General features: G+C 45.9%; 2 protein-coding genes across 6 annotated transcripts; one reads left to right on the top strand and one right to left on the bottom strand.

Annotated features, from left to right (window-relative positions):
* The first annotated feature begins 2,406 nt into the window (after window positions 1-2,406).
* FBXW9 (F-box and WD repeat domain containing 9) lies at window positions 2,407-15,435 on the top strand. 5 transcript variants are annotated; one of them, XM_066613593.1, is made up of 11 exons: window positions 2,407-2,487; window positions 3,870-4,292; window positions 5,532-5,671; window positions 7,700-7,828; window positions 9,024-9,136; window positions 10,714-10,805; window positions 11,544-11,692; window positions 13,333-13,446; window positions 13,819-13,908; window positions 14,433-14,498; window positions 14,803-15,435. In XM_066613593.1, the coding sequence occupies exons 2-11, from the start codon at window positions 3,872-3,874 to the stop codon at window positions 14,878-14,880; spliced, it is 1,392 nt and encodes a 463-aa protein (XP_066469690.1). In that variant the 5' UTR covers window positions 2,407-2,487; window positions 3,870-3,871; the 3' UTR covers window positions 14,881-15,435. The 5 variants fall into 5 exon arrangements, with proteins under 5 accessions (XP_066469690.1, XP_066469691.1, XP_066469692.1 ...); XM_066613594.1 differs by lacking the exon at window positions 2,407-2,487 and adding an exon at window positions 2,509-2,590; XM_066613591.1 differs by lacking the exon at window positions 2,407-2,487 and adding an exon at window positions 2,600-2,998.
* Window positions 14,580-25,904, bottom strand: WDR83 (WD repeat domain 83). Its single transcript, XM_066613596.1, has 9 exons — window positions 25,333-25,904; window positions 24,901-25,021; window positions 24,022-24,127; window positions 23,163-23,211; window positions 22,943-23,069; window positions 22,399-22,466; window positions 21,661-21,769; window positions 20,044-20,158; window positions 14,580-18,642 (listed from the first exon to the last, which is right to left on the bottom strand). The coding sequence occupies exons 1-9, from the start codon at window positions 25,433-25,435 to the stop codon at window positions 18,490-18,492; spliced, it is 951 nt and encodes a 316-aa protein (XP_066469693.1). The 5' UTR covers window positions 25,436-25,904; the 3' UTR covers window positions 14,580-18,489.
* Window positions 25,905-26,103: the final 199 nt, after the last annotated feature.

Genomic DNA, 26,103 nt, shown 5'->3' with positions numbered 1-26,103 from the left:
GACTTCCCTCAAATGAGGAGGCTGGTTAGAAGGAGGTTGAACGGGAAGGTAAAAAGAGTCCAATCTCTCCAGAGTGCATGGAGGCTGCTACAATAATAGAGGCCCAGCAGAGGTGTATACCACAAAGAAAGGGTTCCACTAAATCCAGGAGGGTGCCCGCATGGCTAACAAGCCAAGTTAGAGAGGCTGTAAAGGGCAAGGAAGCTTCCTTCCATAAATGGAAGTCTTGCCCTAATGAGGAGAATAAAAAGGAACATAAACTGTGGCAAAAGAAACGTCAGATGGTGATATGGGAGGCCAAGCGAGACTATGAGGAACACATGGCCAGCAACATTAAGGGGAATAATAAAAGCTTCTTCAAATACGTTAGAAGCAGGAAACCCACCAGAGAAGCAGTTGGCCCTCTGGATGGTGAGGGAGGGAAAGGGGAGATAAAAGGAGACTTAGAAGTGGCAGAGAAATTGAATGAGTTCTTTGCATCTGTCTTCATGGCAGAAGACCTCAGGGAGATACCGCCGCCTGAATGGCCCCTCCTGACTGAGGAATTAAGTCAGATAGAGGTTAAAAGAGAAAATGTTTCAGACCTCATTGATAAATTAAAGATCAGTAAGTCACCGGGCCCTGATGGCATCCACCCAAGAGGTATTAAGGGATTGAAGAATGAAGTTGCAGATCTCTTGACTAAAGTATGCAACTTGTCCCTCAAAACGGCCATGGTGCCAGAAGATTGGAGGATAGCAAATGTCACTTCTATCTTTAAAAAGGGAAAGAGGGGGGACCCAGGAAACTATAGGCCAGTTAGCCTAACATCTATACTGGGTAAGATGGTGGAATGCCTCATCAACGATAGAATCTCAAAACACATAGATGAACAGGCCTTGCTGAGAGAGAATCAGCATGGCTTCTGTAAGGGTAAGTCTTGCCTCACAAACCTTATAGAATTCTTTGAAAAGGTCAACAGACATGTGGATGCAGGAGAACCCGTGGACATTATATATCTGGACTTTCAGAAGGCGTTTGACACGGTCCCTCAGCAAAGGCTACTGAAAAAACTCCACAGTCAGGGAATTAGAGGACAGTCCTCTCATGGATTGAGAACTGGTTGAAGACCAGGAAACAGAGTCGGTGCCAATGGGCAATTTTCACAATGGAGAGAAGTGAAAAGCGGTGTGCCCTAAGGATCTGTCCTGGGAACAGTGCTCTTCAGCCTCTTCATAAATGACCTGGAGACCGGGGTGAGCAGTGAAGTGGCTAAGTTTGCAGACGACACCAAACTTTTCCGAGTGGTGAAGACCAGAAGTGATTGTGAGGAGCTCCAGAAGGATCTCTCCAGACTGGCAGAATGGGCAGCAAAATGGCAGATGCGCTTCAATGTCAGTAAGTGTAAAGTCATGCACATTGGGGCAAAAAATCAAAGCTTCCCATATAGGCTAATGGGTTCTAAGCTGTCTGTGACAGATCAGGAGAGAGGTGTTGGGGTGTTGGTGGACAGGTTGATGAAAGTGTTGACCCAATGTGCAGCGGCAGTGAAGAAGGCCAATTCTATGCTTGGGATCATTACGAAAGGTATTGAGAACAAAACAGCTAATATTATAATGCCGTTGTACAAATCTATGGTAAGGCCACACCTGGAGTATTGTGTCCAGTTCTGGTCGCTGCATCTCAAAAAGGACATAGTGGAAATGGAAAAGGTGCAAAAGAGAGCGACTAAGATGATTACGGGGCTGGGGCACCTTCCTTATGAGGAAAAGCTATGGTGTTTGGGCATCTTCAGCCTAGAGAAGAGATGCCTGAGGGGTGACATGATTGAGACATACAAAATTATGCAGGGGATGGACAGAGTGGATAGGGAGATGCTCTTTACACACAAAACACCAGAACCAGGGGACATCCACTAAAATTGCATGTTGGGAGAGTTAGAACAGACAAAAGAAAATATTTCTTTACTCAGTGTGTGGTTGGTCTGTGGAACTCCTTGCCACAGGATGTGGTGATGGCGTCTGGCCTGGACACCTTTAAGAGGGGATTGGACAAGTTTCTGGAGGAAAAATCCATTATGGGGTACAAGCCATGATGTGTATGCGCAACCTCCTGATTTTGGAAATGGGTTAAGTCAGAATGCCAGATGTAGGGGAGGGCACCAGGATGAGGTCTCTTGTTATCTGGTGTGCTCCCTGGGGCATTTGGTGGGCTGCTGTGAGATACAGGAAGCTGGACTAGATGGGCCTATGGCCTGGTCCAGTGGGGCTGTTCTTATGTTCTTAATCCTCCTCACACTTTCCTGGGAGTAAGCCCCATTGACTAAAATGGGACTTACTTCTGAGTAGACATGCCTAGGATTGGGCGTGTAGCCCGGAGGTTGCGTAAAGCAGCATCTTCGAAGCTGGCACGCGCCCTTTAAGCCGAGCCCAGCCAGCCTGCTGCAGCAGGGACGCGGTCATTCCCCACCGGAAGCGGCTTCTCCTTGGAGACGGGGCGCGTCGCGAGGTGAGGGGGGCCGGGATACTCCAGTTCAGGCCGGGGAGGGGGCGGCGGTGGCCGTGCGAGCCCAGAGCCGCCAGCCCGCTCGTGACAGAGCCCGCGGCGCCCAGTAGGCACCGCGACGGGTGTGCCGTTTCCTTCTGGGGGACGGGCTTGACGTTCCCCTTGGCGTTCGCCCGCAGTGCCTCCCGGATGAGGCGGGCGGGGGCCGCCAGGGAAGGCCCCGGAGAGAACAGCGCCTCCTGCAGGCCCCTCGCTGCCTCCGAGGAGTGCGCCTGAGCTGGGCTGTGGGGAGGAAGGCCTGGCCTGGTCTGGCCTGCCCGGGCGCCAGAGGGGCTCTGGGGTGAAGCGCCCACTGCGGCTGAGGAGGGCTCGGGGGGCAGCCCCTCTCGGAGCTGCTCAGCCGCAGTCGCCTCCGGTGTGCTGCTGCTTCCACACTTTCCTCTTCGGAGCTGGAGCAGAGCCGGTGTGCTTTCACCTTCCAGTGCGCCGGGGGACGCTGGGGGCTCTTGACGAGGTGCGGTGAGTAGGTGCTGCACAGCTGTGAAGGCCTGGCAGTCTTCAGCCAGCGCACTGGGCAGTGGCAGCGGTGGTGGGAAAGCGAGCTGGTGTTTGGGCCTGGCTTGGCTTTCAGCAGGAACTGCTCTGGGCCACGGTGGGTGGGGGCAGGCGGCAGGTTGTTGGCTGGGCGTTGCCTTGTCCTCTTTCCAGATCTGAGTTTTTTCTCAGGAGGCCACTGTGGTACCTGCCTGTAAGTAGGTGGCACAAGTGGGCAGGTCGCAGCAGCACCTGATCTTTTGTTCTTCCTGTAATTGCCATCTAGTCCTGTTTCCCTCCCACCACTGTGGCTCAGCATGCCCTTTGCAGCCTACTCTAGAGGAATGTGCACTTGCTAGTGAGTGTCAGGTTCTCTTATTCTCTCACTGCACTCCCATGCCTAACCCTCTGATGCCTACTGCCATAGCCAAACCAAGACAACCAGGCCCTCCCCACTTTCTTGCCTTCTTACCAATAGCCTTCCCCCCCACACACACATTAGCTCAACCAGCCCCCCCCCATGTTAGCTCAGCTCCCCTGTCTTGGCCAAGGGTCATGTCCACCTAGCCCTTCTCTGACAGGAATCTGACGACAGCCAGACCTGTCAGTTCAGCAGCCTGCCCCCCACTAGTATTTACCAGCCCAAGTGGGCACTCTGGTGGCCTACCAAGAAGAAGCAAGGCTTCAGGAGAGAAGGCCGCTATGAGAGCCAGGCCTGCACAGCAGCTGTGACTCTGTGAAAACTATTGTGCCCTTGGAGTAAAATTGTACAGTACTGCTTATCAAAATGGTGCATCACAATCCCAGTTTTATAGCTCCTTGCCTTAACTCTCTCTTTGTTCCACATACAGTCATGGATGCTGGTCCTGATTTTTCTACTGAAAACCAAGGTTCTGACAATGATTCTGACACAGAGTGCAAAGACGATCCAGATGCTCAGGCTCAGGAGTACATTGAACGTGTTCTTGGTTCAAAGAGGTCCGCCCAGTGCCTGCCCCCTGAGTCTCTTTCAATAGGTGGTAGGACCCGAGCTTCAGAGCACAGGTCTCCTCCGCTAGAGCTAAAAAAGTCTCCAATTAGTGATGAAACTGATTCACAGCTGTTGTCTCTTCCTCTGGAGTTGATCTTGGAGATCTGTTCCTACCTGCAGGCCAGGTTTGTTCTGGGTGTCCTTCCTTTGGTCTGCCGGACACTGAGGGACATTGTGCAGGATGAAGTCACTTGGAGAATTCGCTTGCAGAAGAGAATTGGTAGCTGCTACCCAGTTGTGGAAGGTGGGCTCCCTTTCTGTCTGTAGTGATTTGTCTTGTTAATCCAACTGCCTCTCTTATTAAACAGTTTCTCCTGTGTTTCATAAGTTTTTGCCTCTTAAGAACGTTGTAAGTGGTAGTTGTCCAGGGCATTGTTTCCCAAACTGTGGGTCAGGACCCATCAATGGATTGGGAGCCAATTTTTGGTGCATTGTGAAAACTTTCTGAAATATATTTTTAAAAACTTTGCAAGCACCTTTGCCCAGTTTGCAGAAGAAAATTCCAGTAGCAGACAATCCAGAGGGAAAGACCACTTTTGTGGCTGGAATGATATACCCCCAAATTAAAATGTAACATTTTTCCAATTTTCTGTAGTAACTGGTGTGTCTTAGATCACATGTGAACCCAGTTTCAGCCTTTTGTTTGACCTGAAAGTCCCTAATTGCACATCTTGCTCAGCCTTCTGGGTACCCTGGAATGATTGTAAAGGTTTGGGGGAAACAGTCCTTGAACTCCATTTCTAGGGACAGTCTAGCAAATGTCTACAAACATATACCATATGTAACGTCTCTAGCAGCCTTGGGAGCACCGGATCCCAATTATTAAATAATAATTTATTAATTATTAATACAAATGTTTCTTTCTGGATCTCTTTTTCATGTAGTAAAGCTACATGGGTCACTGTAGATTGTCGTTTTAAAAAGTAGGTCCTGTTGCTAAAAAGTTTGGGAAGCTCTGCTCTAGGGTGGGAGGAGAAGGATACTAAAAGATGGGTTTATTTTCTTGTACCTGAAAGGGAACAGGTGATATGGTTGTAAGCTAGCACTTGTCTGTTCCAGATTCTGTAACTCTTGGGCCTTCTTAGCCTTTCCAAATATGTACTATACTGTCTTTCTCCTGTGTTACAAGTAGAATACTGTGCCTTTTATTTTCAAAAAGCTGTAGCTAAGCTCAGAATTTGTAATAAAGCTGAGCACAGACCCTGGAATTAAGCATCATGTCCTTTCAGGGCTCAAAGTGAATTGATCACAACTCACTTATGTGAAGTAGCAGCTGTTGCGGCTTAATTTTCTCATAAATGCTTTTTAGCTAATATATTTTTTGATGTTTGAATTGTGTTGATTTTTTTTTATAAACCACTTTGAGAACACCTGCGTGGAAAAGCAGTATATATAACTATTGCAAATGAATCAAAGTTTTCTGTGTTGCTGGAGGTTGATCTACACAGCCTGAAGAACCCAAATCCCTTTCATCTCTCAACAGATGCTGAATTTAACTGGCCAACTGCCTGCATTGAACTAGAGGAGCACCTCCAACAATGGACAGAGAATGGCAAGAATGCAGAATACTTTTCCCTTGCTGATGGTCATTTTGCCTCCGTTGATTCTGTACTACTCCTTCAGGTGAATGCCACTCTCTTTGTACTGCTTTTATTTGTACAGGGGAGGGCCTGTACCTCGGTGGTGGAGACGTGCTATGTGCACAGAAGGTGCTGAATTCAATCCCTGATAGCATCTCCAGGCAGGCCTAAGAAAAGACCCCTGCTTGAAATCCTGGAGAGCTGCTGCCAGTCAGTCTAGACCAGGAGTGTCACACTAATTTCATACAAGCAGGCCCAATAGCATTCAGGATGCCTGCTGAGGGCTGGAAGCGATCAGTAAGTGACAACTTTAAGCAGATGATAGCCAGACATAAGCCCTTTGTTCTCACATAGGAACTCATAGTTGCAAATGACAGAAGCAAAAACATGCAAATCAGGGCCATATTTTGAAGATATGGGAGAGCCCAATTATCACACAGGCAACCTTTTTAGCAGTGCCATTTCTTCGGAGGCATCACTGCAATTCAGAAGCTGGGAAGTGCTCTGTGTAGTGACACCTCGGTAGAAGTAGAGCGGCTGAAAGGGCAGCCTGTGTGATAATTGGGCTCTCCCAGCGCCTCTTTCTCACCTACCTTGGTCTGCCTCTTCCCCCCTAGCATTCCTTGTCTACTGAGACCTCTTTCCATCTCACCCTCTGACAACTTTGGCAGAAGCAGCATTACTGAAAGGGCAGCATGGGGAGAGCCAAACTGTTGCATGAGTCAGATAAAGAGCTTCTGGGGCCCCCTATCCAGCCTGCAGCCCTTATGTTTGATACCCCTGGTCTAGAAAATGCTGACCTAGGTAGATCAGTGTTGTGACTCTGTAGAAGACTACTTCATATGTACAATATTGTTTTTGGACAACAAAGGCCTTTCAACATGAGCATAACCAGTCATGAAGTTCTGTTAGCAGGACTATGTTCTAAATGCTGTGTATTTTGTCAAAACTTCTGCATGATTCATCTGAAAGCATTCTCTCCCCCCCCCCCCATTCATCCAGCCAAATTCACCACCTCCAAGTGGAAGTTCCTGTTCCTACATCATTCCTTTTTGGAGGGAGGGGGGACATCTGGAAGGGGGGGAATTGAGGGCTGGTGCTATCATCCTTAGAATATTTTAGCTTGGATAATTGATAGCCAACATGCTGTGTAGATTGCAGTCCCGGCGCTGATAAGAACATAAGAACAGCCCCACTGGATCAGGCCATAGGCCCATCTAGTCCAGCTTCCTGTATCTCACAGCGGCCCACCAAATGCCCCAGGGAGCACACCAGATAACAAGAGACCTCATCCTGGTGCCCTCCCTTGCATCTGGCATTCTGACTTAACCCATTCCTAAAATCAGGAGGTTGCGCATACTCATCATGGCTTGTACCCCATAATGGATTTTTCCTCCAGAAACTCGTCCAATCCCCTTTTAAAGGCGTCTAGGCTAGATGCCAGCACCACATCCTGTGGCAAGGAGTTCCATAGACCGACCACGCGCTGAGTAAAGAAATATTTTATTTTGTCTGTCCTAACCCGCCCAACACTCAATTTTAGTGGATGTCCCCTGGTTCTGGTATTATGTGAGAGTGTAAAGAGCATCTCCCTATCCACTCTGTCCATTCCCTGCATAATTTTGATGCCCAACCTGCGCTCAGTTGGAAAATTACATGGTTGATGTCTGTAATGTTGGACTGAGCAAGACCAGAAGGTGCTTTTGCCAGTACTGCCCCTGCTGTTCCATCCAAGACCATGCCAAATTGTTCCAGAATGGATTGTTCAGGGATATGCATAGTTTTGGTTTTTGACATCTCACCCTTTGTAGTACCCCTTTTAAGGCTGAATTCATCTATTTAATGCATATATTTTTTGCCACTTCTATCCCATCCTTCCTCTAAAGAACTCAAAGCAGTATACATGGTTCTTTCCTTTTCCTTTATCCTGGGCTGGCTGAGAATGACTGGCCCACGTTCACCCAATGAGCCTCATAGCTGAGTGGGAATTTGAACCCAATTGCAAAGGTCCCAATTCAGCATTCTAACCACTGTACCATAACTAGGTATCAATTGTTTTTTCATTGTCCAGGGTGGGGAACTCTGTGTGTCGGGTTCTCGAGACCGAAATGTCAACTTGTGGGACCTGAGACAGTTGGATGGAGCACCAGAAAAAGTGTTGGTGAAGGCACTGGGAACGGAACGTAATGGCACACACAGGGTAACTTAAATTCAGTGTCTGACCCCTTCATTGGGATTGGGCATTATTATTTATTTTTAAAATGATCATACTATGGAAGTATAAAATATCCAAAACATTTTGATATTACTAGCAAAACTTGGGACAGGAAACTATCTTCATTTCTTTTGCTGTGTAAACCACTTTGAGAGCGTTTTTGTTGAAAAGCAGTATATAAATATTATAAATGTAATTTAGAATGCACTGAAATAAGACTAATCATATTTAACAGGAATCTCATAATGTTAGTCTAAAACTTCTAGCCACCCCTGCACCTAGATCCAAATACTCAAGTCTTCCAGTACATTGACCCTCATAAAGGGAGATGGGTTTCAGGGAGTGACATTCCACCAGTAGGACGTTTCAGATAACTTTAACACATTTTTCCTTTTCCCCTCTAACACTTCTACAACACATCCCCTTTATAGCATTACTTGTCCCCAGTCTTCCCTATCTTCTTTAAAAAGTATAGCACATACTTTTAACATTTAACAGAAAACCAGTTCAAGCTATCTCTCCAGACTGCAGTTTCTCCTTTGCAGCTAGCCATAGAGCCATTAGTCTATACAAAAGGGAGGAGATCTGGATAACCACTAATCTATCCTGGCAGGAAGCTGGTCCACCCTGCCCAGGAAGAAGATAGAGGTTGGAGTCCTTGCTGTCTTCTGATTAGTGAGAAACTCCTGGGCTTTTCTCCTAGAAGGGAAAGCCACTGTCAAGCCATCTCCAATTTAGTAGGAGGAACAGGAATGAGTCTGCGTAGGAAATAAATTTTAACAGTGACTGGTCCAGTCCTGGATCACAGAATTCTTGAGACACCAAGTCATAACATAAATATTTGAACTCTGGAAGTGGAGCAATGCTTCTCCTTTGTAAAGGAGCTATTTTCCCTTTTCCATACTGACTACAAATACAGGAAAAACCCACAGGGTAGACAACTGAAAAAATGAATTATGCTGTGTAGAATGAATTCTGCATAGCATGAATTGGTTATTTGTGCCTGTTTATAGTATGTAAGGCTGATTTCTGCTACAGGACAGTTACTATTTGGATTCAGCTGTTGGGTTGGACTCATTGTGTGTTCTTTATTTGTCATCGGAATGATATCACATGATTTCTAAAGAGTTGGAGAGGGCTGAAACATGACAGGTCTTAACTCCTCCTTTTTACTGCCTAGGGATGGGTTTGGTCACTGGCTGCAAGAGATGACCGGGTGTGCTCAGGCTCCTGGGACAGCACAGTGAAGCTCTGGGACATGGCTGCTGATGGGCAGCAGTTTGGAGAAATCAGGTAATGTGGCCCCCTACTGTGGTCTGTGCTTGGAAATCTAAAATAGGAGTAGCAGAATCTGGAGCTTTGCCAAACACTCAGCTGAAGAGGAGGCTGCAGGGGCATTCTCTGGAAATACTGACCTGTGAAAGCTTCTGCATGAACCAAAACCTATGTTTGGGCCGGGCCAGCCTTGCCCTGAAGCAGCCTGACACAACCAGGTGGCACTGTTGGAAGGGTGGTGAACAGCCAAGCCCCCAGCCATGTTGAGACTTGCTGAGAGCAACATATCAGAGTGACGCACGCAGCCTCCCTCCTCTGCACTGCTTCTCTTTGAAATGGAGAAACGTGCTTCTCAGGATGTATTGCTTCTATTTACTTCAAACAGAAGCAGCATAGAAAAGAAGTGAGACTGCACGCTGAGCTCCATTATGTAAAGGTAGAGGGGAGTGGGGGGGCCTGTCTTCCCCATCATTAGCCATGGGTACTCATCATGGGCACCTGCCTGCCTTCCTCCCTCTACAGAGATGCCACAAGAGCAGCAAAGGTGGGGGAATTCAGTGTCATGGTATAGGCTGCCACTGGTTTGGGTATGTAAAAGAGGAAGTTGCAAAGGAGGACTAGAAGCAGGGCCATAGGGTACTAAATTGTGACTCTGAATAAAGGGAGTAAATTGTACAGGAACCCATCATGAAATATTTAAGATGGTTAGTCTATTCACTCTTAGTGGCACTGATCAACCAAGGCCTTCTAACCAGATTTCCACATTTGCTGGCTATTAAGTGCACCACCACCACTGTCTAGTGAGCAAGGCAAGTCTCAGACTTCCTCTCAACTTGGAGCTTTAGACAGAGGGACAGAAATTGTCCCTACAGTTATATTGCAGTTCCCTGCCTTGTCCCCAGAGACAAGTACAGAAGAAAAGCTGGGGAGTGTTTGGTCACAGGGCTTCTGAGGTGTGTTCCACCAATGGCAACAGATAAGTTCCTGTTGCTCTCCTCCAGCTTGGAGTTAGATGGAGTTAGATGCTTTGACCATTGTGTTGCAAGGAATGCCTTGCAAGTGCAGTAGTCGAATGACAAGATCCTAACCCCTCTCCAGGTCCAAGCTAGAAAGGAGGGCTGGGAACAATGTCTCAAAGCTCACCCAGGCTGAAACTGGTAATTGTCTCTGACCTTGCACTACATTTTAGAAGTACAGTATGAGATTGTTGGTTGAATGCCCCATTGGGATGTAGTCTGGTGGCCACAAATATTTGCTTGGTGAGCCAAAATTGGTAGACTGCTGCTTAGGATTCACTACAGAGACCAGTGAAAGCGGGAGGAAAGAAAATAGGATAGAGTGTGTTACATATACCAAGGCAATAAATTCTGAGTAGGAGGAAGCAGGCAGAAGGGGTAAGAGCTGGCTGATGCAGTATTGGACAGTGATGATGATTGTACTTGCTTAACTTTCCAGTCATCTTACAGGGCCCTGGGAGGCAGGAAAGTGAGAGCCAGCTAGCTCCTCTTTTGAAGTGTACCAGTCTAGAAATGGCATGAGTAGAGGCTTACTGGCTCAGTTGTGTGAACTTGAAGTGTGTGTTTTGCTCATCCTAGAGGGAAAGCAGCTGTGCTGTGCCTCTCTTATTTGCCTGACATCCTGGTGACTGGAACTTATGACAAGAAAGTGACTGTCTATGATCCACGAGGTTAGTGCCAGTTTTCTGTGGTCCTGATCTTTTGAGCTGTTGCTGCCAACCCCCTTTAATGCCCTTTCATGCTGGGAAGCTGCTCTGTAGTGCCATTTGCCACGATAGTGGCATTCCTTATTTTTCAAATGGTAGTTGCAAGCTGTTAATGTCTGTGTTAAGAGTATGGAGAGCTTGTGAACTCATGTTTTCCTTCTTAGTGGGAAAGAAGTCTTAGTTTTTTGGCTGTGCAGATAGCCAAAAAAGATAGAGGGGTACCCCTCTGACAAGTATTTTGTCTCTGAGGTCCCTAAGCAGCTACCAGTCACTCCAGACTGCCTTCTAGAGAATTTAGTGTAGTGGTTTCTAAAACTGCTTCTGTTAGAAGCACTGCTAAGAAATTGTCAACTGGTTGAGGGGGGCAGGTCACCTTATTTATTTCCCACATCCAGTATCTGGAAAGGCAAGGTCTGTTTCCAGAGTAGTCAGGAATATGAAATTGGAGACATTAGCCAGAGACCATCAGAGAAGCTCTTTCCTTCTGTTTAGTTATGGTCCATGGAAAGGAGGAGATCTTAGCTGGAGGATTGTGACCCTAAAAGGGAAGAAAGCGTGCGTGTGAGGTGTCCAACTAATTGAGCTATTTTGTTAGATACTTGCATTGATACCATTGTTACATTGTTAGATACCCCTATTTTGTTAGATAATTGCGTTGGTGACTGGGCTCTTGTGATGTGTCTTTTGGTTCCTTTGTCACAGCTGCTCAAGCCCTAGTGAAGAGCCGCAAGCTTCATTCCAGTGCAGTCTTATCCCTGGCAGCTGATGAGCATTATATCATCTCTGCCAGCGAGGATCGAACGCTGGTGTGTTTTGACAGGCGGGCCAACAGTGTCCTCCAGAAACTACATGTGAGCAACAGAACTTTTGAGTTTCCTTTTCCTAGCCAGAATTCCATGGAAAATAGTCAAGAGAATTGGAATGTGTGGATGTTTTTTCCTGAATTTTGTATGAAATCCTCCTGATCTTTCTTTAGAAATTTTGTTTGCTGGCTGTTCTGAATTGGTGTGAAGGTTGAAACTGTAAGCCAAACTTCTGGTATCTGTTGTGTCCAACTTAGTGCAAATATGAGTTTTTATATTAGTGCTCAGTGTGGCACTTTGGTGTATAGGACATTTGGTACAGACATGGTAATGGATTAGGGCAGTGGTTCTCAAACTCTTGAGTGCCATGATCCACTTGGTGCTTTGCAGAGGATTGCAACCAATGCTCAATGCTTCATTCAGAAAGCCTTTTTGGAAGTCCTAGAGGCTGCTTCCAGGTTGCACTGAACCTGCTACCCACTTCATTTGTCTCCATTGGTCCCAAATCACCTCCCAGAAGCTGGAGACACAAACCAGAAGTCACTTCAGTCACATATAGGAGGCATTCTAGGGCCCATGAAGTGGGTTGTGGCCGTGGTTTGACCTGGAAGCAGTCTCTGGAAGCTCACAAAGACTTTGCAGGCACCCCACCGAGCATTGGGTTGCAACCCACAGTGCCTCACGTTGCAGTTCGGGAAACACTGGTTTAGAGTTTCTAGCCTGCTTTTTGGGCAAAAGAGCAGCTAATTTAATTTTAAATTGAACAATAACAAATACAGATGGGACCTCTTAATTAGCAGATTTTTAACCACCACTGATCCCAAACTTGCAGCTGAAGACCCACTGAGCCTCTCAGGCAAGACTGTGCACAGCCTCCATGGGTCTTGGAAACTTCCTCTGGAAGGGCACTTCCAGTTTTCTGCAAAAAATCTAAGTGCCCTTTAAACACCTCCAGGGGGGTTTCTGAGGCCCATTTGGCCAGGTGTTCTGGGCCTCAGAACACCTTCTGGACATGAGCACAGCTTCTGTCACATGTGACAGGCCTGGGTGCCCTGATCCATGGATTTAATTATTTCCAGGTTTCAGCATCTGCAGAGGTTCTGGGAATGGAAACCCCATGGATGCTGAGGCACCACCTTTATATCAAAATTCAAAATAAAACAAGAATAGCAAAGAGAGGAGAAAAGTCAGATTAGAACAATGTATAAAAGTGCAATCTTTTTAAGAGCCTGTGCAAATAAAATGGTCTCCACTTGGTGCCAAAAACACATCAGGCTCTCTGCCTACCTGGGGAGAGTATCCCTGACTTGGCCAGAACTGAAAAGGCCCTGTCATTGATCCTGGGGATTGAGAGACTTGAATTTACTTGGACTCTGTACCTGGTCTTGCCCAACCTAACATTGCTGTCCTGAATCTTAACTGTTGCCTGAATCAAGCCCATGTAGGGAGATAGTCAAAATGTTAGTGTTTAACTCTTGCTGATCTCTCAGTATTTAGGGCTGGAAGTTCTTCCCCAACTCCAGTTGTATTGGGAAGTGGCTCTGAGCATTTTTTGTCTTCTGTGTAGCACATATGACTTACTTGCTTTCAGCCACCTACTTTATTAAGCCATTCATTACCTACATGAACATTTTGTTATGCTTTATTTCCTGCTATTGTTAGTGATACTTGTTCCATTCCTTCTCCAGCTGGATTCCTACCTCCTCTCCATGTCTTACCAGGGTGCTCAACTGTGGGCTGGTGACAATCTTGGGCTGCTGTATGTCTTTGAGAACAGAGGAGGAAGCTTCCAAAACATCCGGGTATGCTGAGAGAAGTTGGATCACACAGACACAAAGAAATATGGTACTTCTCTAACTCCACCCACAAAATAAGTTATACTTCAAACAGCATAGCATAAGTTGCTGCTTGCAATAGATTGTGGAGATATCTCTAATGCTGCTGGGATTTAGAAATCTCATGAGCTATGACAATTTGGGGCCATTTTTTTTATTTATTTTGGCTTCTGCTATCAGTCATGTCTGAACTGAAATAAGGAAGTATCTTCCACTGAACTGGTATAGAATTGGCTGGTGCTTAACCATAAAAAATACAGCTATTGTAAGATTAAGCAAACTTGCTCGCATTGGCTTCCATGGCATATTTTAAAGCCTCACCATTACTTCTCTCCACAGTACTTTGATGTGGGTCATCGCTCCCAGATCACCGGCGTTCAACACTCATTGGGCACACTGTATACAACTTCTACTGACAAGACACTGCGTGTAAGTTGTGATATTTAAATTACAGGCCTGAAAACAATAGGCAGATCCAGTTGACATGGGTTTCCCCTATCTTATATCTATGGGAGCATATCTTAACCAGTCTACTATCTTCCTCCATTTGCAGAGAGCAAAGGAGCAGTGATGCTCTTTGTCAGCTGAAGTCATAGCTAAAGGAGCCAAAACCCTTTGGTTCTGTCACCAGCTGTTGGAGAGTATAACTAATGGCTTAGAACAGAGATGGTAAATTATGGCTAGCATTTTAAAAGCTCTCTTTGCACCTGGTTCCATGTCCATGGCTCCACCAAGAACTATCTGTCTTCATCAGTTTAAAATGCAGTTCTTTGTTGGAGCTGGAGTGTGTCAGATTAGTTGCATAGGAACATACATCTTGTGGTGCTGGCCATGTGCTCTCTCCCACACGCTGTTTCTTCTCCTTAGCTCATTTGTATGTACTACTGCAAAGCAAGTTTTTTCTGTCAAGATTCCAGGTTCCAGGCCTAAATCTTCTTGACTTATTTTCCCAGATTCATGTTCCCACAGATCCACCAAAGGTTATCTGTACACGGACACACAGCTGCGTTCTCAATGGGGTAAGTGACGCATGTATGTGAATGCTGTTAGATGACATTTCAGGCATTTTGTATTTCATTCATTTATATCCTGCCTTTATTATTGCTTATGACACATTAAAATACATATATACATTATAAAATACACACACACACACACAATTTAAAAATTGAAGCAGCAGCAATAAAAACCATTGGTTATGGCAGGAATCATCTAATGCATTTTACTATGTAGGGCTAGGCACTGAAATATGCTTCTGGTTTTTGTGAGGATTGCTTAATGTGATAATTTTATTCCACCACACTGGCCTTTCTCTCATTGCAGATCAGCATTGATGGGAACGTGGCCGTGGCTGCCTCAGGTGGCTTCTCCTTGGAGGTCTGGAGACTTGGTGTGTGCTGATGAGTCAGCTGATGGTCCACATGTGCAATGACAGGGGTTCCAAGTCCTGTGCCTTGGACAATTTCCCCTCAGAGGCCAGAGTCCCAGTGCCCGTTAAGTGGTTGGTTTTATTTGTATGTTCTTTGGAGCTGTGAGGTCAGGGGTGGGAGGGGGCATTGAAGCTTCAGCCTGAGTTTGATTGAGGCTGCTGTAACTGAGAGGCTTGCAAAGAGGTCAATATACCACTGCATGTCCAAACCCCCCTCCCTGTTAGTTACCCACTTTCATTTTACAATAGGTGCACACATGCTGCACACTCACTTTTATCATTTCCAAGCCTGCCACACTTAGCACATAGGAACAGCTAATGTTGAGTTACATAGTGGGCAAGGAGAACTAGCTTAACCCTTCAGGTGAGTGGGTGAGAGTGACTTGCAGAATGTCAGCTTAAAGAAGAGGCGTTGTGGATATCATGGAGGCTAGAGGTTTTAATCAAGTTGGACTGACCCTTTAACCACCCAGTTCCTATTCATGTTTATAGTTTAATTAAAGATGTTCTGCGGCAGTGGCTGATCAGCTGCGATATCTTGTTTATTTCTCTTGGACAGTAGTCTCTCAAAGCACAATGCCTCATGGAACAGTTTAGAAACAAGAAAGGAAACTTGCCAACAAAGCCGTGCCAAATTGAGGTCCTTGAGCCTGCGCTCTTAAAACATTTATTTGGATACAAATTTCTTTGAAATGTATCGAATATATTTATAATGGGATTCAAACAAAGACACAATGGCCTGCTGGATTTATCAACCTCAGGGTTTTATTTTCCACCTCTCCCTATTCAAGAGCTCCCAGTTGGCAACATACAGTACATGTGTATGGTGATGCATGCTTTTAAATTATTTCACTTAAAGCAAATGTGCAACAATTCTTCCCCTTTGAATTTTTTAAGATTAGATTTTTAGCTTTGTCCACCCCTCAAGCTTAACATTGAAAGCAAAAATGTCTTTGGATGATCTGAAAAGGCCTGATAGGGTTCCAAGATGTAGGGACTAGGCAGTTTACTGATATAGTTAAAAAAAAAACCTAAATCTTCAATCATGCCTCTCATGCAGAGTCTGAAAAGGTTGATGTAGTGAGCTCCCATTGTATCACTAATGTCAGGCAACACATTGGTGCATTTTGCATCATCCAAGCAAAAGGTATTTCTTAATCTCCCTCGTTATACTTAATCCATAGAAGCCTCAGTTTCTTCCAAAAGCTCAGACTGAGCTGTTTTCCCTAACTCCCAATCCTTTACTGTCCAAAATTCAATTACAATTTAGGTTCAACAAGCCTGATTCTGCCCCATTCCATTCTTTTCTTCAGTGTTCACACATCTTAACAAAAGCTGGAGAGTTGCAATTTTTTTTTTTTAGTCTAGCTGTAATCTGGGCTGAAATGTTCCCTTGTATTTCCTGAGTTAGGAGAGCAAGGCCCTGTCTAACTGTTGTCCCAGTGGGGCAAATTTGGTCACTCCCCTTGTGAGGATGGAGGGAAGCTCTTGTCCTATAACTATGTTTTTACTTAAGTCAGGACACATCTTTGTTTTGCTCTTCATTCAATCCTCCAGCAGTAGCTGCCTTCTGGTTTTCTAGTCAAAAAAAATCTTCTACTCTCTAATGGCCTTGGATTCCTTTGAATCTTGTTGTTTATGTAACAGAATGTCACCCAGCATAAAAATAGTATCCACTGTGGGTGGATTAATAACTCTGTAGCATTCAGTCAGATATACCTCTTGCCCCAGGCTATCAACTGTTGCATAAGAGAGGCAAACTGATAGTGCTTATTTGTGGAAACACTCATATTAAGACGGAATTCCTAATGTTTCCTAGCTGGGAATTCTCCTGAGTGCCAAACTCTGCCAAACACATTTTTCCTAGCATGGGGCACACATCAACATGTGCTGATTTCTACCATCCTCCCTGTTCCCTGGCTTAAGTCCACTGGCACCTAACTACCACCTTCTTCCAGGCATTGGCATGGAAGGCAGGATCCTTTCTGGCACAGATGTGTGGGCATGCTCTTTAATGTTCACAAGCACTGCTTATTACTTGAATGTTTATATTTGGTACCTAGGTCTGCAACGCCCTTGCTTACCAACAACAGTTTGTGTATTTCCTATTTAAATCAGACACTGAGGCACCAACAGACAGTCTTGGTTTCCCCAACTTGAAAAGCTGGTTCAAGTAATGCTGTGCAACAGGTGCCAGGAGGCTCCTAGCTGATATATGACCTATGACCACATTCCAACCCTGTCTTTCACAAGAGTATAGGCTAGATTCGGTTTCATGAGAGCCACTGTGGTGTGCAGCAGCTACAGTGTTGGGGTTGAGTGTATGTAGCCCCAGATGCAAATCCCTGCTTTACCATGAAGTTCACTGACTAACCTGGACAAATTGCAATGTAACCTTTAGGGAAGTGGTTCCCAATCTCTTTTGATAGGTGGCTCCCTTGACCTACTGGACCATTGCCAGCAGCTCCCTATTAGGGCTACAACCCTATTCATTGTACAGGGCAGTGGGGTTTTCGCAAGGATAACATAGCTCTCCAGGCAGCCACAGCTCAGTTTAGGAACCACTGTTTTAGGGGAAAATGTTGCTCCTCTCAAAGTTGCTTATACCCCTTGTCCTCTGCTCATAAAGCAGTCACCTTCCTCTTGCAATCCCAGTTTTCAGGAGCTTCTCATGACAGGCTTTTTTTTATTACTTTCTGTTCTTGCCTCTTCTACATCTAAACTTGGTGATAGTGGGGTGTGAGGACTGTTGAATTGTAGCCTCAACTCTGCTGCTTACTCTCACTGTCCCACAGAAACAGTTGGGACGCTCAGCTTGGATCTTTCAGCCATTCCTGATCAGCTGGCAATCCTCACTGTGCTAGGCCATACATATATGCTCAGGATGAAGAGCTAACTTCCTTGTTTGGATTTTCCCAGGCTTCCTATTAAAATGCTTTGCTCCTTAACTCACCCAAACAGCTCTGACCAGTTCCATGCACTTATGAAAACATCCTTGTAGTCTCACATTTAGAAAGCAGTTTGATATCACTGGTCCACATACAACCCCATTTGTTTCTGTGACTGGCTCATTTTTATAGTGGGACCCTGGTGTTAAAGGAAATATTAAGCAGCTATCCTAGTTTAAATTCTGCTTGCACTCTCAAGAAGACTTGAATCATGAACAGCAGAGTCACAGAAATGATGGAATGTAAGCATGCCATTTTAACTTCAGTCACACAATAAACAGGTCTCTTGACTAAATCATGGTATTTACTCCTTTACAGCATTAACTGAGAATAAAGCTCCTAACAAGAAGGAATGTTACATTTGAACTGCTGCTGATAATAGATGAATTCCAAAGTGCCCTTGCAAAGAATTTTTGGTTCTAGCAGCTCAGGTAGAAGGAAGGAGGCTCTTATGTCTTAAAGACTTGAACCTCAGGCTAGTCCTACTGAAGACACAAAGACCAAGGTATGCTTATTGCTAATCAGATATTGCACCCCTTCCTGAAGACAGTGATCCCAGCACTGTGCTGAAGTGAGGTCTGCCAGAAGGTTCTCTGCTTCTGTGGCTCTCTGTTCTAAGTAGAATGATAATGATCAGGGAGGTGCCCCTTCTTCAGCCACATAAGATTCTTCCCTCCAGAGCTGCACAAGGCCTTCTGCTGCAGTAAGCAGGCAAGCCTCTGTTGGGTGGAAGGACAGAGATTGGACTGCACTCTTGCTCACAGATAGACTCAGTGCAAGGGATCCCTGTGAAGAGAGGACAGACTGTAGGCAGAAGGAAGTCAAAACCCAGAAGAGGGACAGATTGCATTTACTTCTGTATGCAGGGCACTAGACTTGGGCTTCGGTTTTGATCCCCACTCGCACTGCAGCAACCACTACTCGGGCACAAGAGAAGACAATGCAAAGCTGTAGTAAATGCAGCTACAGAATGGTAGGCAACAGATGACCATATCCAACTACTGTTGTGACAGTGACATTACCTTAAGTATGATGTTGTGAAATCTGAGGATCCCTAGACAGAAACCAGTTCTGACCAGGGGGAAGATGACTAGAAGATCAGTTAGAACAGACTAGCCTATAGCTCAGCATACGTCTTCTCTGCCCATGGCTACAAAATGACGACAGCAGAGTGGGGACTACCGGAGAAGCAATATCAGAAAGACTCAAGTTTTATACATCAAGCAGAGAAATGCCAGGCAATGGGAAGTGTGCATGCTGTGCATTTCCCTCATAAGACAGCCCCACTGGATCAGGCCATAGGCCCATCTAGTCCAGCTTCCTATATATCACAGTGGCCCACCAAATGCCCCAGGATAAACTCACTACCCAATGGATAAGCAATGCTACCTGCACAAATAAAGATACTGCACTTAGCTTTGAGACAAATGGCAGGGATCATGTTTTATCTACAAGCTTCAGGAAACACTAATGGTTAAGAGGCGAGAGGAAGGCAGCAATTTGATCCACTGGATCATGCCTCTTTGGAGGGGTGCAGGGGCTTGCTGTCACTTACCGGAGTCTGCAGCAGCCTCCTGGGGGGGGCGGGGCATGGGAAGCCCCTGCGCCAGCCACTGCAGGGCTCTTCACGCTGCAGAGACCCTCAAAGTTGTGATCCTGACCACTTGCAGTTTTGCAAATGCAAAATCAGGTCCCAATTGTGATTTTTGAGGGTCTCTGCAGTGTGAGGAGCTCTGCAGAGGCTGACGCAGTCACTTCCTTCACCCCGGGGGGGGGGCTATTGCAGACTCTGGTAAGTGGCAGCAACTTCCTGCGGCCCTCCAGAGGGGCACAATCCTGTGGATCGTATTGCTGCCTTGCCCCCGCCTATACTTACTACAGCTCCAACTTCCTGAGAGTTTGAGAACCGCTGCTGTAACCTATTATATTAACCAGTCATTTTACTCTTCAGTTCAAAAATTTTTGGAGCTCATCCTGCCACCAGCCTCACTTGTGCAACCAGGTGAAACAAATCCCCTGCTGTTCTTGCTCTCAACCAGGATACAGAGCAAAAGGCTACTGTTTTCCCAAGCATAAACAGTGTCCAGCCCTTTCAAGGGGATTTCCTTCTCCACAGTTCATTGCAACTGAAAAATCACGTGATGATTCAAGAACAAGACTCTCAACTTTCTGGGCAATTCCACTCACCTCAACCAGATCCCAGAAATATACCTTCCCATCCTCAGAGCAGCTCCCAACATGTGTGTCTCTCTCACTCAGGCAGCAATCCATCTTGTAAGCTGTATTCTTGTGGCCTGTATATCTAGGGATACCCAAGGAAATAGGATGAAGATGTTTCTCCCATGTGTGTCATCCACAATCACATACAGCCAGAAGCAGACTGTGGAAGCTTATTATCTGGCCTTTGGATTCTCCCAGCACCACCATCAGCTGCTATCAGCTACTGAACTGTGCTGAAGTAGCACTGCTGAAACAGCAGCCCACATGATAATTGGGATCTCCCATATCTTGAAAATTTGATCAAGATTTGTATATTTTCCCTCCTGTCATTTGCAGCTAATGTGTTCCTAAGTAAGAAACTAGTGCTTTCTTCTGGTCATGACCTGCTTGATGACATCACATCTGGTGCTCAGTATGCATCATTAATGCTATTCCGCTGGCTGTAAGAAACAAGTTTGACACCCCTGATCTAGACCACTCATAGCTGTTATCGGTTCCTGGTTGAATAAGGTGGTATACAGAAGATATTGACAGAATGGCTGTGACTCACATCCATGAGATATCTTTACAGATATTGTAAAAGATCCATGTTGTACTATCTCTTTGATCTCTTCCATATAAAAACTCTTCCATATAGTGAACCTGCAATTTAACTGACTCACTGCCCCATTCTGAATAGTGTGCGCTGGCTTACTGTGGTAATAGTGTGGGCCCTACTGCTGGCTGGCAGCTGGAGCTAGCCCAGTGCTGGGCGGCCGTGCAGACTGCCAAGCATTGGAGAGGTAAGTGGGAACGTGGGGGGGCAGGGAGGAGGTGTTCTAGGGAGGGGGGAAGCGGGCAGAGGGCAGGGAGGCAGCAGGGAGAGAGGGAGGCGGGACCAGTGGAGCAAAGCTCCACCAGATTCAGAGCCTTTGTATCAGGCTCACCACCCAACACGGAGGCTCTTGATTCTCTGCCCCCCATTGCGGGGCTACTCAGCTTACCTGGATGAAGGGGACTTTCGTCCCCTTCTTCCGAGGAGCCGCCGGCAGTCGCCCGGAGTGCGCAGGATGCTGCAGCAGCTATTTTTGGGCCCTGCAGCCCCGCACAGCTCAGGATTGGACTGTAAGGCTGCAATCCTATACACACTTACCTGGGAGTAAGTCTCATTGAACTCAATGGGACTTACTTCTAAGTAGACATGGATTGTGCTGTAATGCAGAGAAGGGGTGTCAGTCAATGCCAAAAGTCCAAAAGCATTTAAATCAATTGAGATATGCACAAGCAAAATTTATTACTAGTTTTTTAATGAAGCAGAAAATGCCCATTGCTTCTAAAGTCTGTTAAATCAAGGTCCATTAAATCAAAGGTTCACCACATTTGGATCCAGCCTTAAAGCCACTGAAAAAACAGTTATCCTTAACTACTACTATTTTCAGAAAGGAGCAGGGGAGAGCTCTTAATATTAGATTATAGGGTTAGACATAAAGATCCCATCTTTGACTGAAACTATGCTGAAAAGAACAGATAGGTACATCAAGAAACCCCCTGTTCCCACTAGTAGAGCACTAGTGGAGCACAGCAATGAAATAGTATATTGCTTACTCTCCCAGTAGCTCGCCTGTATCCTTATCCAGCAAGCGCAGTGTTGAATCCAAGCTAGCAGCCAGTGTACACTGTCCATCTTTGCTGAAACATACACATGTGATGGGACCTAAAAATGACAAAATGGCAGTGCTGGGCAGTTTTGTGTCAAGCAACATATTACTGTAGGAAGGAGCTGAGACTTGACAGTATTCTTCAAAATATATTCCTAGCACTGTGTTGATAATTTCTTCAACATTAAGAAACCTGAAGGAGAAAAACAAGGCACAGAGCAGGGATTTTCAACCTTTTTCATCTCAGGGCACACTGGCAAGACACTAAAATGGTCAAGGCACACCATCAGTTTTTTGACAATTGACAAGGCACACTATGCTGGCAATGGGGGGCTCACATCCCCAATGGCCCTATTAATAAATGATCTCTCAAATTCCTGTGGCACACCTGGGGATCATTCGCAGCATACCAGTGCGCTATGGCACAGTGGTTGAAAATGTCTGGCATAGAGGCTTGAATAGATCAAGTAAGCTGCATTCCACCACTACCTGAAATGGATATGATTGAAGATGCAAGCTGTGACCTTGTAGCAGACCTTCAATTTGAACTTGAAAGGAAGGGAAAAAACTCAGTTTCTCTTCTATAGCAGGGAAACTTAGAGGAAAAGGAAATGTATTGCACAAAGGAACTATTACCCTAAGAACTGTGCCTTTCATTGAATACAGACTGGTTGGCAATACTCACTTCCAACGTAATCTGAGTAGAGCTCCCCAGCACGCAGGTCATAGCGCCGAACATGGCCATCTACTGAGCTAACAAGAGAAATATCTGTACAGTAAATCAAGTTGAATCGGTAAATCAAATATCACCAAGCACACCAACTTGTGACCATGGGAGAGGGAGGAGTCTTAAATTGTATATTTAAGATCTTATACCACAGAATCCAAATTCTGAGATGGGGAGGTATTACATTTATTTTTTGCACACAAATTGGAAGTTCTTCAAAAGGGTTCATGTGTGTGTGTGTGTGTGGGGGGGAAGGGGATAGCATCAAAGACTGGGAAAGAACAAATGATAGTTCTGAAATTGTGGAACAGTTAACAGGAAAGGCCTGCTTCCTGTTAAGTCTTTGCAAGTGAGCAGAGGGATGAACCACCCATGGATGAGTTGGAAGCACTTAGCAGGTCCCAAGAGGACCTGACTCGGACCTAGCAGAGCAGGGAGATTGCCTTCTCCTACTACTAATTCTGCTGCTACTAGTTCTTTACCCCATCCAAATCTTCTTTACCCAGTAAGGATTTCATAGTCTGACACCTTCAGACTAGAGATGCCATCCTTGGCCTCATCCAGGATCTGGATAGGATCTGGTCTGCGTGAGCGACAATCCCAACAGCGGACACTGGAATCAATCGAACCTGTAAGAGAGCAAAGAAGCATGCCCTGTAACACTTTTAGAAAACTTGTCGCGTGACAACAAGAATCAGGGTGAGAAAGGAATCATTCCTTACCTGACAGGATCACAGTTGCTTCCTCATTGAACTGGACACAGTTTACCTTCTGCAGGCAACAGAAAGGAGAAAGTCAGAATGCCAACTCTCCCCCAGGCTAAATCAAACATCACCATCACTTACAAATCTTTAGGAGCCCACTGAGGCAAAAATTGGAATCATCATGGACCACATGCAACTCCCTGTTTTTTTTTGGGGGGGGGGGGGCTTGCATGTGGTCCATGATGATTCCAATTTTTGCTATTATCAAGATTTGTGGGTTGCTACTTTTGTGCCAGCTGTGGCTGTGGGCTGTCCATTCTCCGCCCTCTCTGGAGGTCTGTGGGGGAGCACTTTCTTGGTGAGACACTTGAAGTGACTGAAGGTGATTTTTCTTTCCTGAGACCTCGTAGACCACAGGTTGGGAACCAGTGGATTAGATTCATGTATAGAAGCTAACTTCTCTCGTGTGTGTGTGTGCACACAGTCACTCTCTCCCCCCTCCCCTTTTCTATTTCTCACCCCTTTCAATTCCTGAAATTCCCACAGATTTCTGTCTCCATTAGCACCCCCAGCAGTACAAGCCAAAGAGCCAATGTACTCTTATAGCCAGCATGTAGTACTTTGATGTTTTCCCTTCATTTCTGTCTTCATTCACGAAGCAAATGGTTTTGCATAGTTTTCTCATACACAGCATAGCCCCTGCTTGAACAACATGGGGTTCTAACTGCAAAGCAGGCAAACTGTAGAGGCAGTATTGTCAAGTGCCTACAATAGCACACATAGCTATTATCATCTCCTGGTGAAAGCTCTTGTGCATAAAGGTGGAGGCATGAATCCTTCAATCTTCCTGGGGCAGAAAAGGCAGAACAAGTCTTACCCCTGCATGGCCACGGAACTTGCGAATCACCTGCCCCGTGGCAACATCCCACAGCACTACTGTCTTGTCTGCTCCACATGAGCATAGCTGGCTATTATCAAATGATCTGAGAGAGAAGAGAGACAGACAAAAGTTGAGATGGAAACAGAAATCATTTTTCCTGGCTCCCAGATCTTCTCTTTTCATTAGTCCCTGCTCCCTGGGTTGTATTTGCAATTTCTCACTGACATTGTATGAGTACAGAATTTGGTAATAGATGAATTCACCATCATTCATTTTGAGAATCTCCAATTTTTATGAGGTAAGTTTCTAGCTTTTAAGACAGTAAAGATAGGTTTGAAAATGTGAGGCAAGCCTCAAAAGCTGGGATAGGGCATGAGTGGTATTTCCTGTGATCAGGGAGTAGAGTTACTGTGGGCACAAACCTAACCAACTTTCCAGCACCAAGGTAAGGGCAATGCAGCTCTGAGGTAAGGGAACAAACATTCCCTTGGTTTGAGGAGGCCTCCATGACTGCCACCCAACTGCAGGATGCAGCACATGCCGCACTGGCACAGATATGTCAGTGCTACAAAATTGGTTAGGATTTAGGCCTGTGTCATTCAGAACTTTTTGCTTTTCCTAAATTCTAGCAGAGACAGAAAGTTTTTCCCCTCCAAAGGAAGAAAATACATGCCAATTTGTAAAATTTATCTAACATCTACTAATGGGAGAATTCAAATTTTTGTGCGGTAACATTTTTACTTTCTAAACAAAAGAGGTGAAGATAAAATACCGTACAGACATTTTTACCCCCTTTAGTCTATCATGTTAAATTCCCTGACATTTCACAGTACGCATACCATTTTTCCCCCTAAAAGAAACTGATCCAGCTCTTACCCTGCTGCATCCAACACTTCATAGCCATGGCCACTATATGTTTTGAGAAGAGTTGCTTTGTAAGGGTTCCAGAGCTTGAGTGATTTGTCACTACCACAAGTGAGACTGTAATTCCCATCCACTGGGGGAGAAAAAGAACAGCTGAGAATTACTAAATATTACCCAATCTGACTCACTCCAGTGGTGTTCCTGAATACACTTTGCACTATACAGATTCCACTATGCCTCATGCAATCACAAACTTTCTTACCCAGGAAGCAAGGCATACCTTTTCTTCTTACCTATCATTATTTTTTAAAAATCTAATGTAAACTTGCAGTCCACTTTATTTCTCAACCAGAAAATAAAAACACAGGATATCTGCCTCTTCATGCCAAAGCTCTACTTATAAAACATCAGTGTCCCACCTTGTAGGCCCAAGGATGCACTCACCATTGAACCGCACCGCCCTGACAGCTCCCTGCTTACATTCCAGCGTGCCTAGCAATTTCTTTGGCAGCTCAGGCTTCTTGGGTTTTGGCTCAGGAAAGGCCATGATGGAGGCAAGCAACAGATGAGTGATGGTGCCTGTATCCCTGAGGACGACCCAGCACAATCTCAAGCACCAGGAACAGCCCAAGGTTGACTGATGTGCTCTGCAAATCTTTCTCCCTTTGCAGTAACAACTACTTTATGACAACACAATACAAAATACAAGGACCAAAATCAGTCCCCAGTTACAAGGCCATTCCAAGCAGCTTGTTCACCACAGTGAACAGAACTGGAGGCCACTGCTCTCCAGAGAAGTTGACTGGCAGGCACCAGCAAGCACGCACCACCAGCTGTGAGCAGCTGCCCTGTGGGTGGCCCTACATCACCCTGCAAACCAGTTAGCAGTATCCCTGCAGGGCCCACCCCCTCCTATGCACATCCAGGACTCCTTCCACGCTTCTCTCTCACACTCCTCCAGCACCTGCCAGCCCAGCTAGTCCCCCCTCACAGCGCCTTGCCCACAGCTTCCTTCTTAGAGGGAAACCACTGGGTGTACCACCCCCTCCGTTCCCCCGGGGTACAGCTACCGTCTCCTTAGTTCCGCCGGTTCTCTAGTGTCCCCCCCCCGCCCCAGACTAGATTCCCCTAGGATGGAGTGGGCGCAGTGGCGTAGCTGCAAGGGGGCGGAGCACTCAGGCTGGCAGCGAGGCGGGCAAGCGGCCTCTCCCTTGG

This window comes from Tiliqua scincoides, chromosome 2 (genome assembly GCF_035046505.1).
Source record: "Tiliqua scincoides isolate rTilSci1 chromosome 2, rTilSci1.hap2, whole genome shotgun sequence".
NCBI classification, from domain to species: domain Eukaryota; kingdom Metazoa; phylum Chordata; class Lepidosauria; order Squamata; family Scincidae; genus Tiliqua; species Tiliqua scincoides.
Note: the sequence above shows the minus strand (reverse complement) of the source record. Positions and strands in the feature narration are given on the sequence as shown.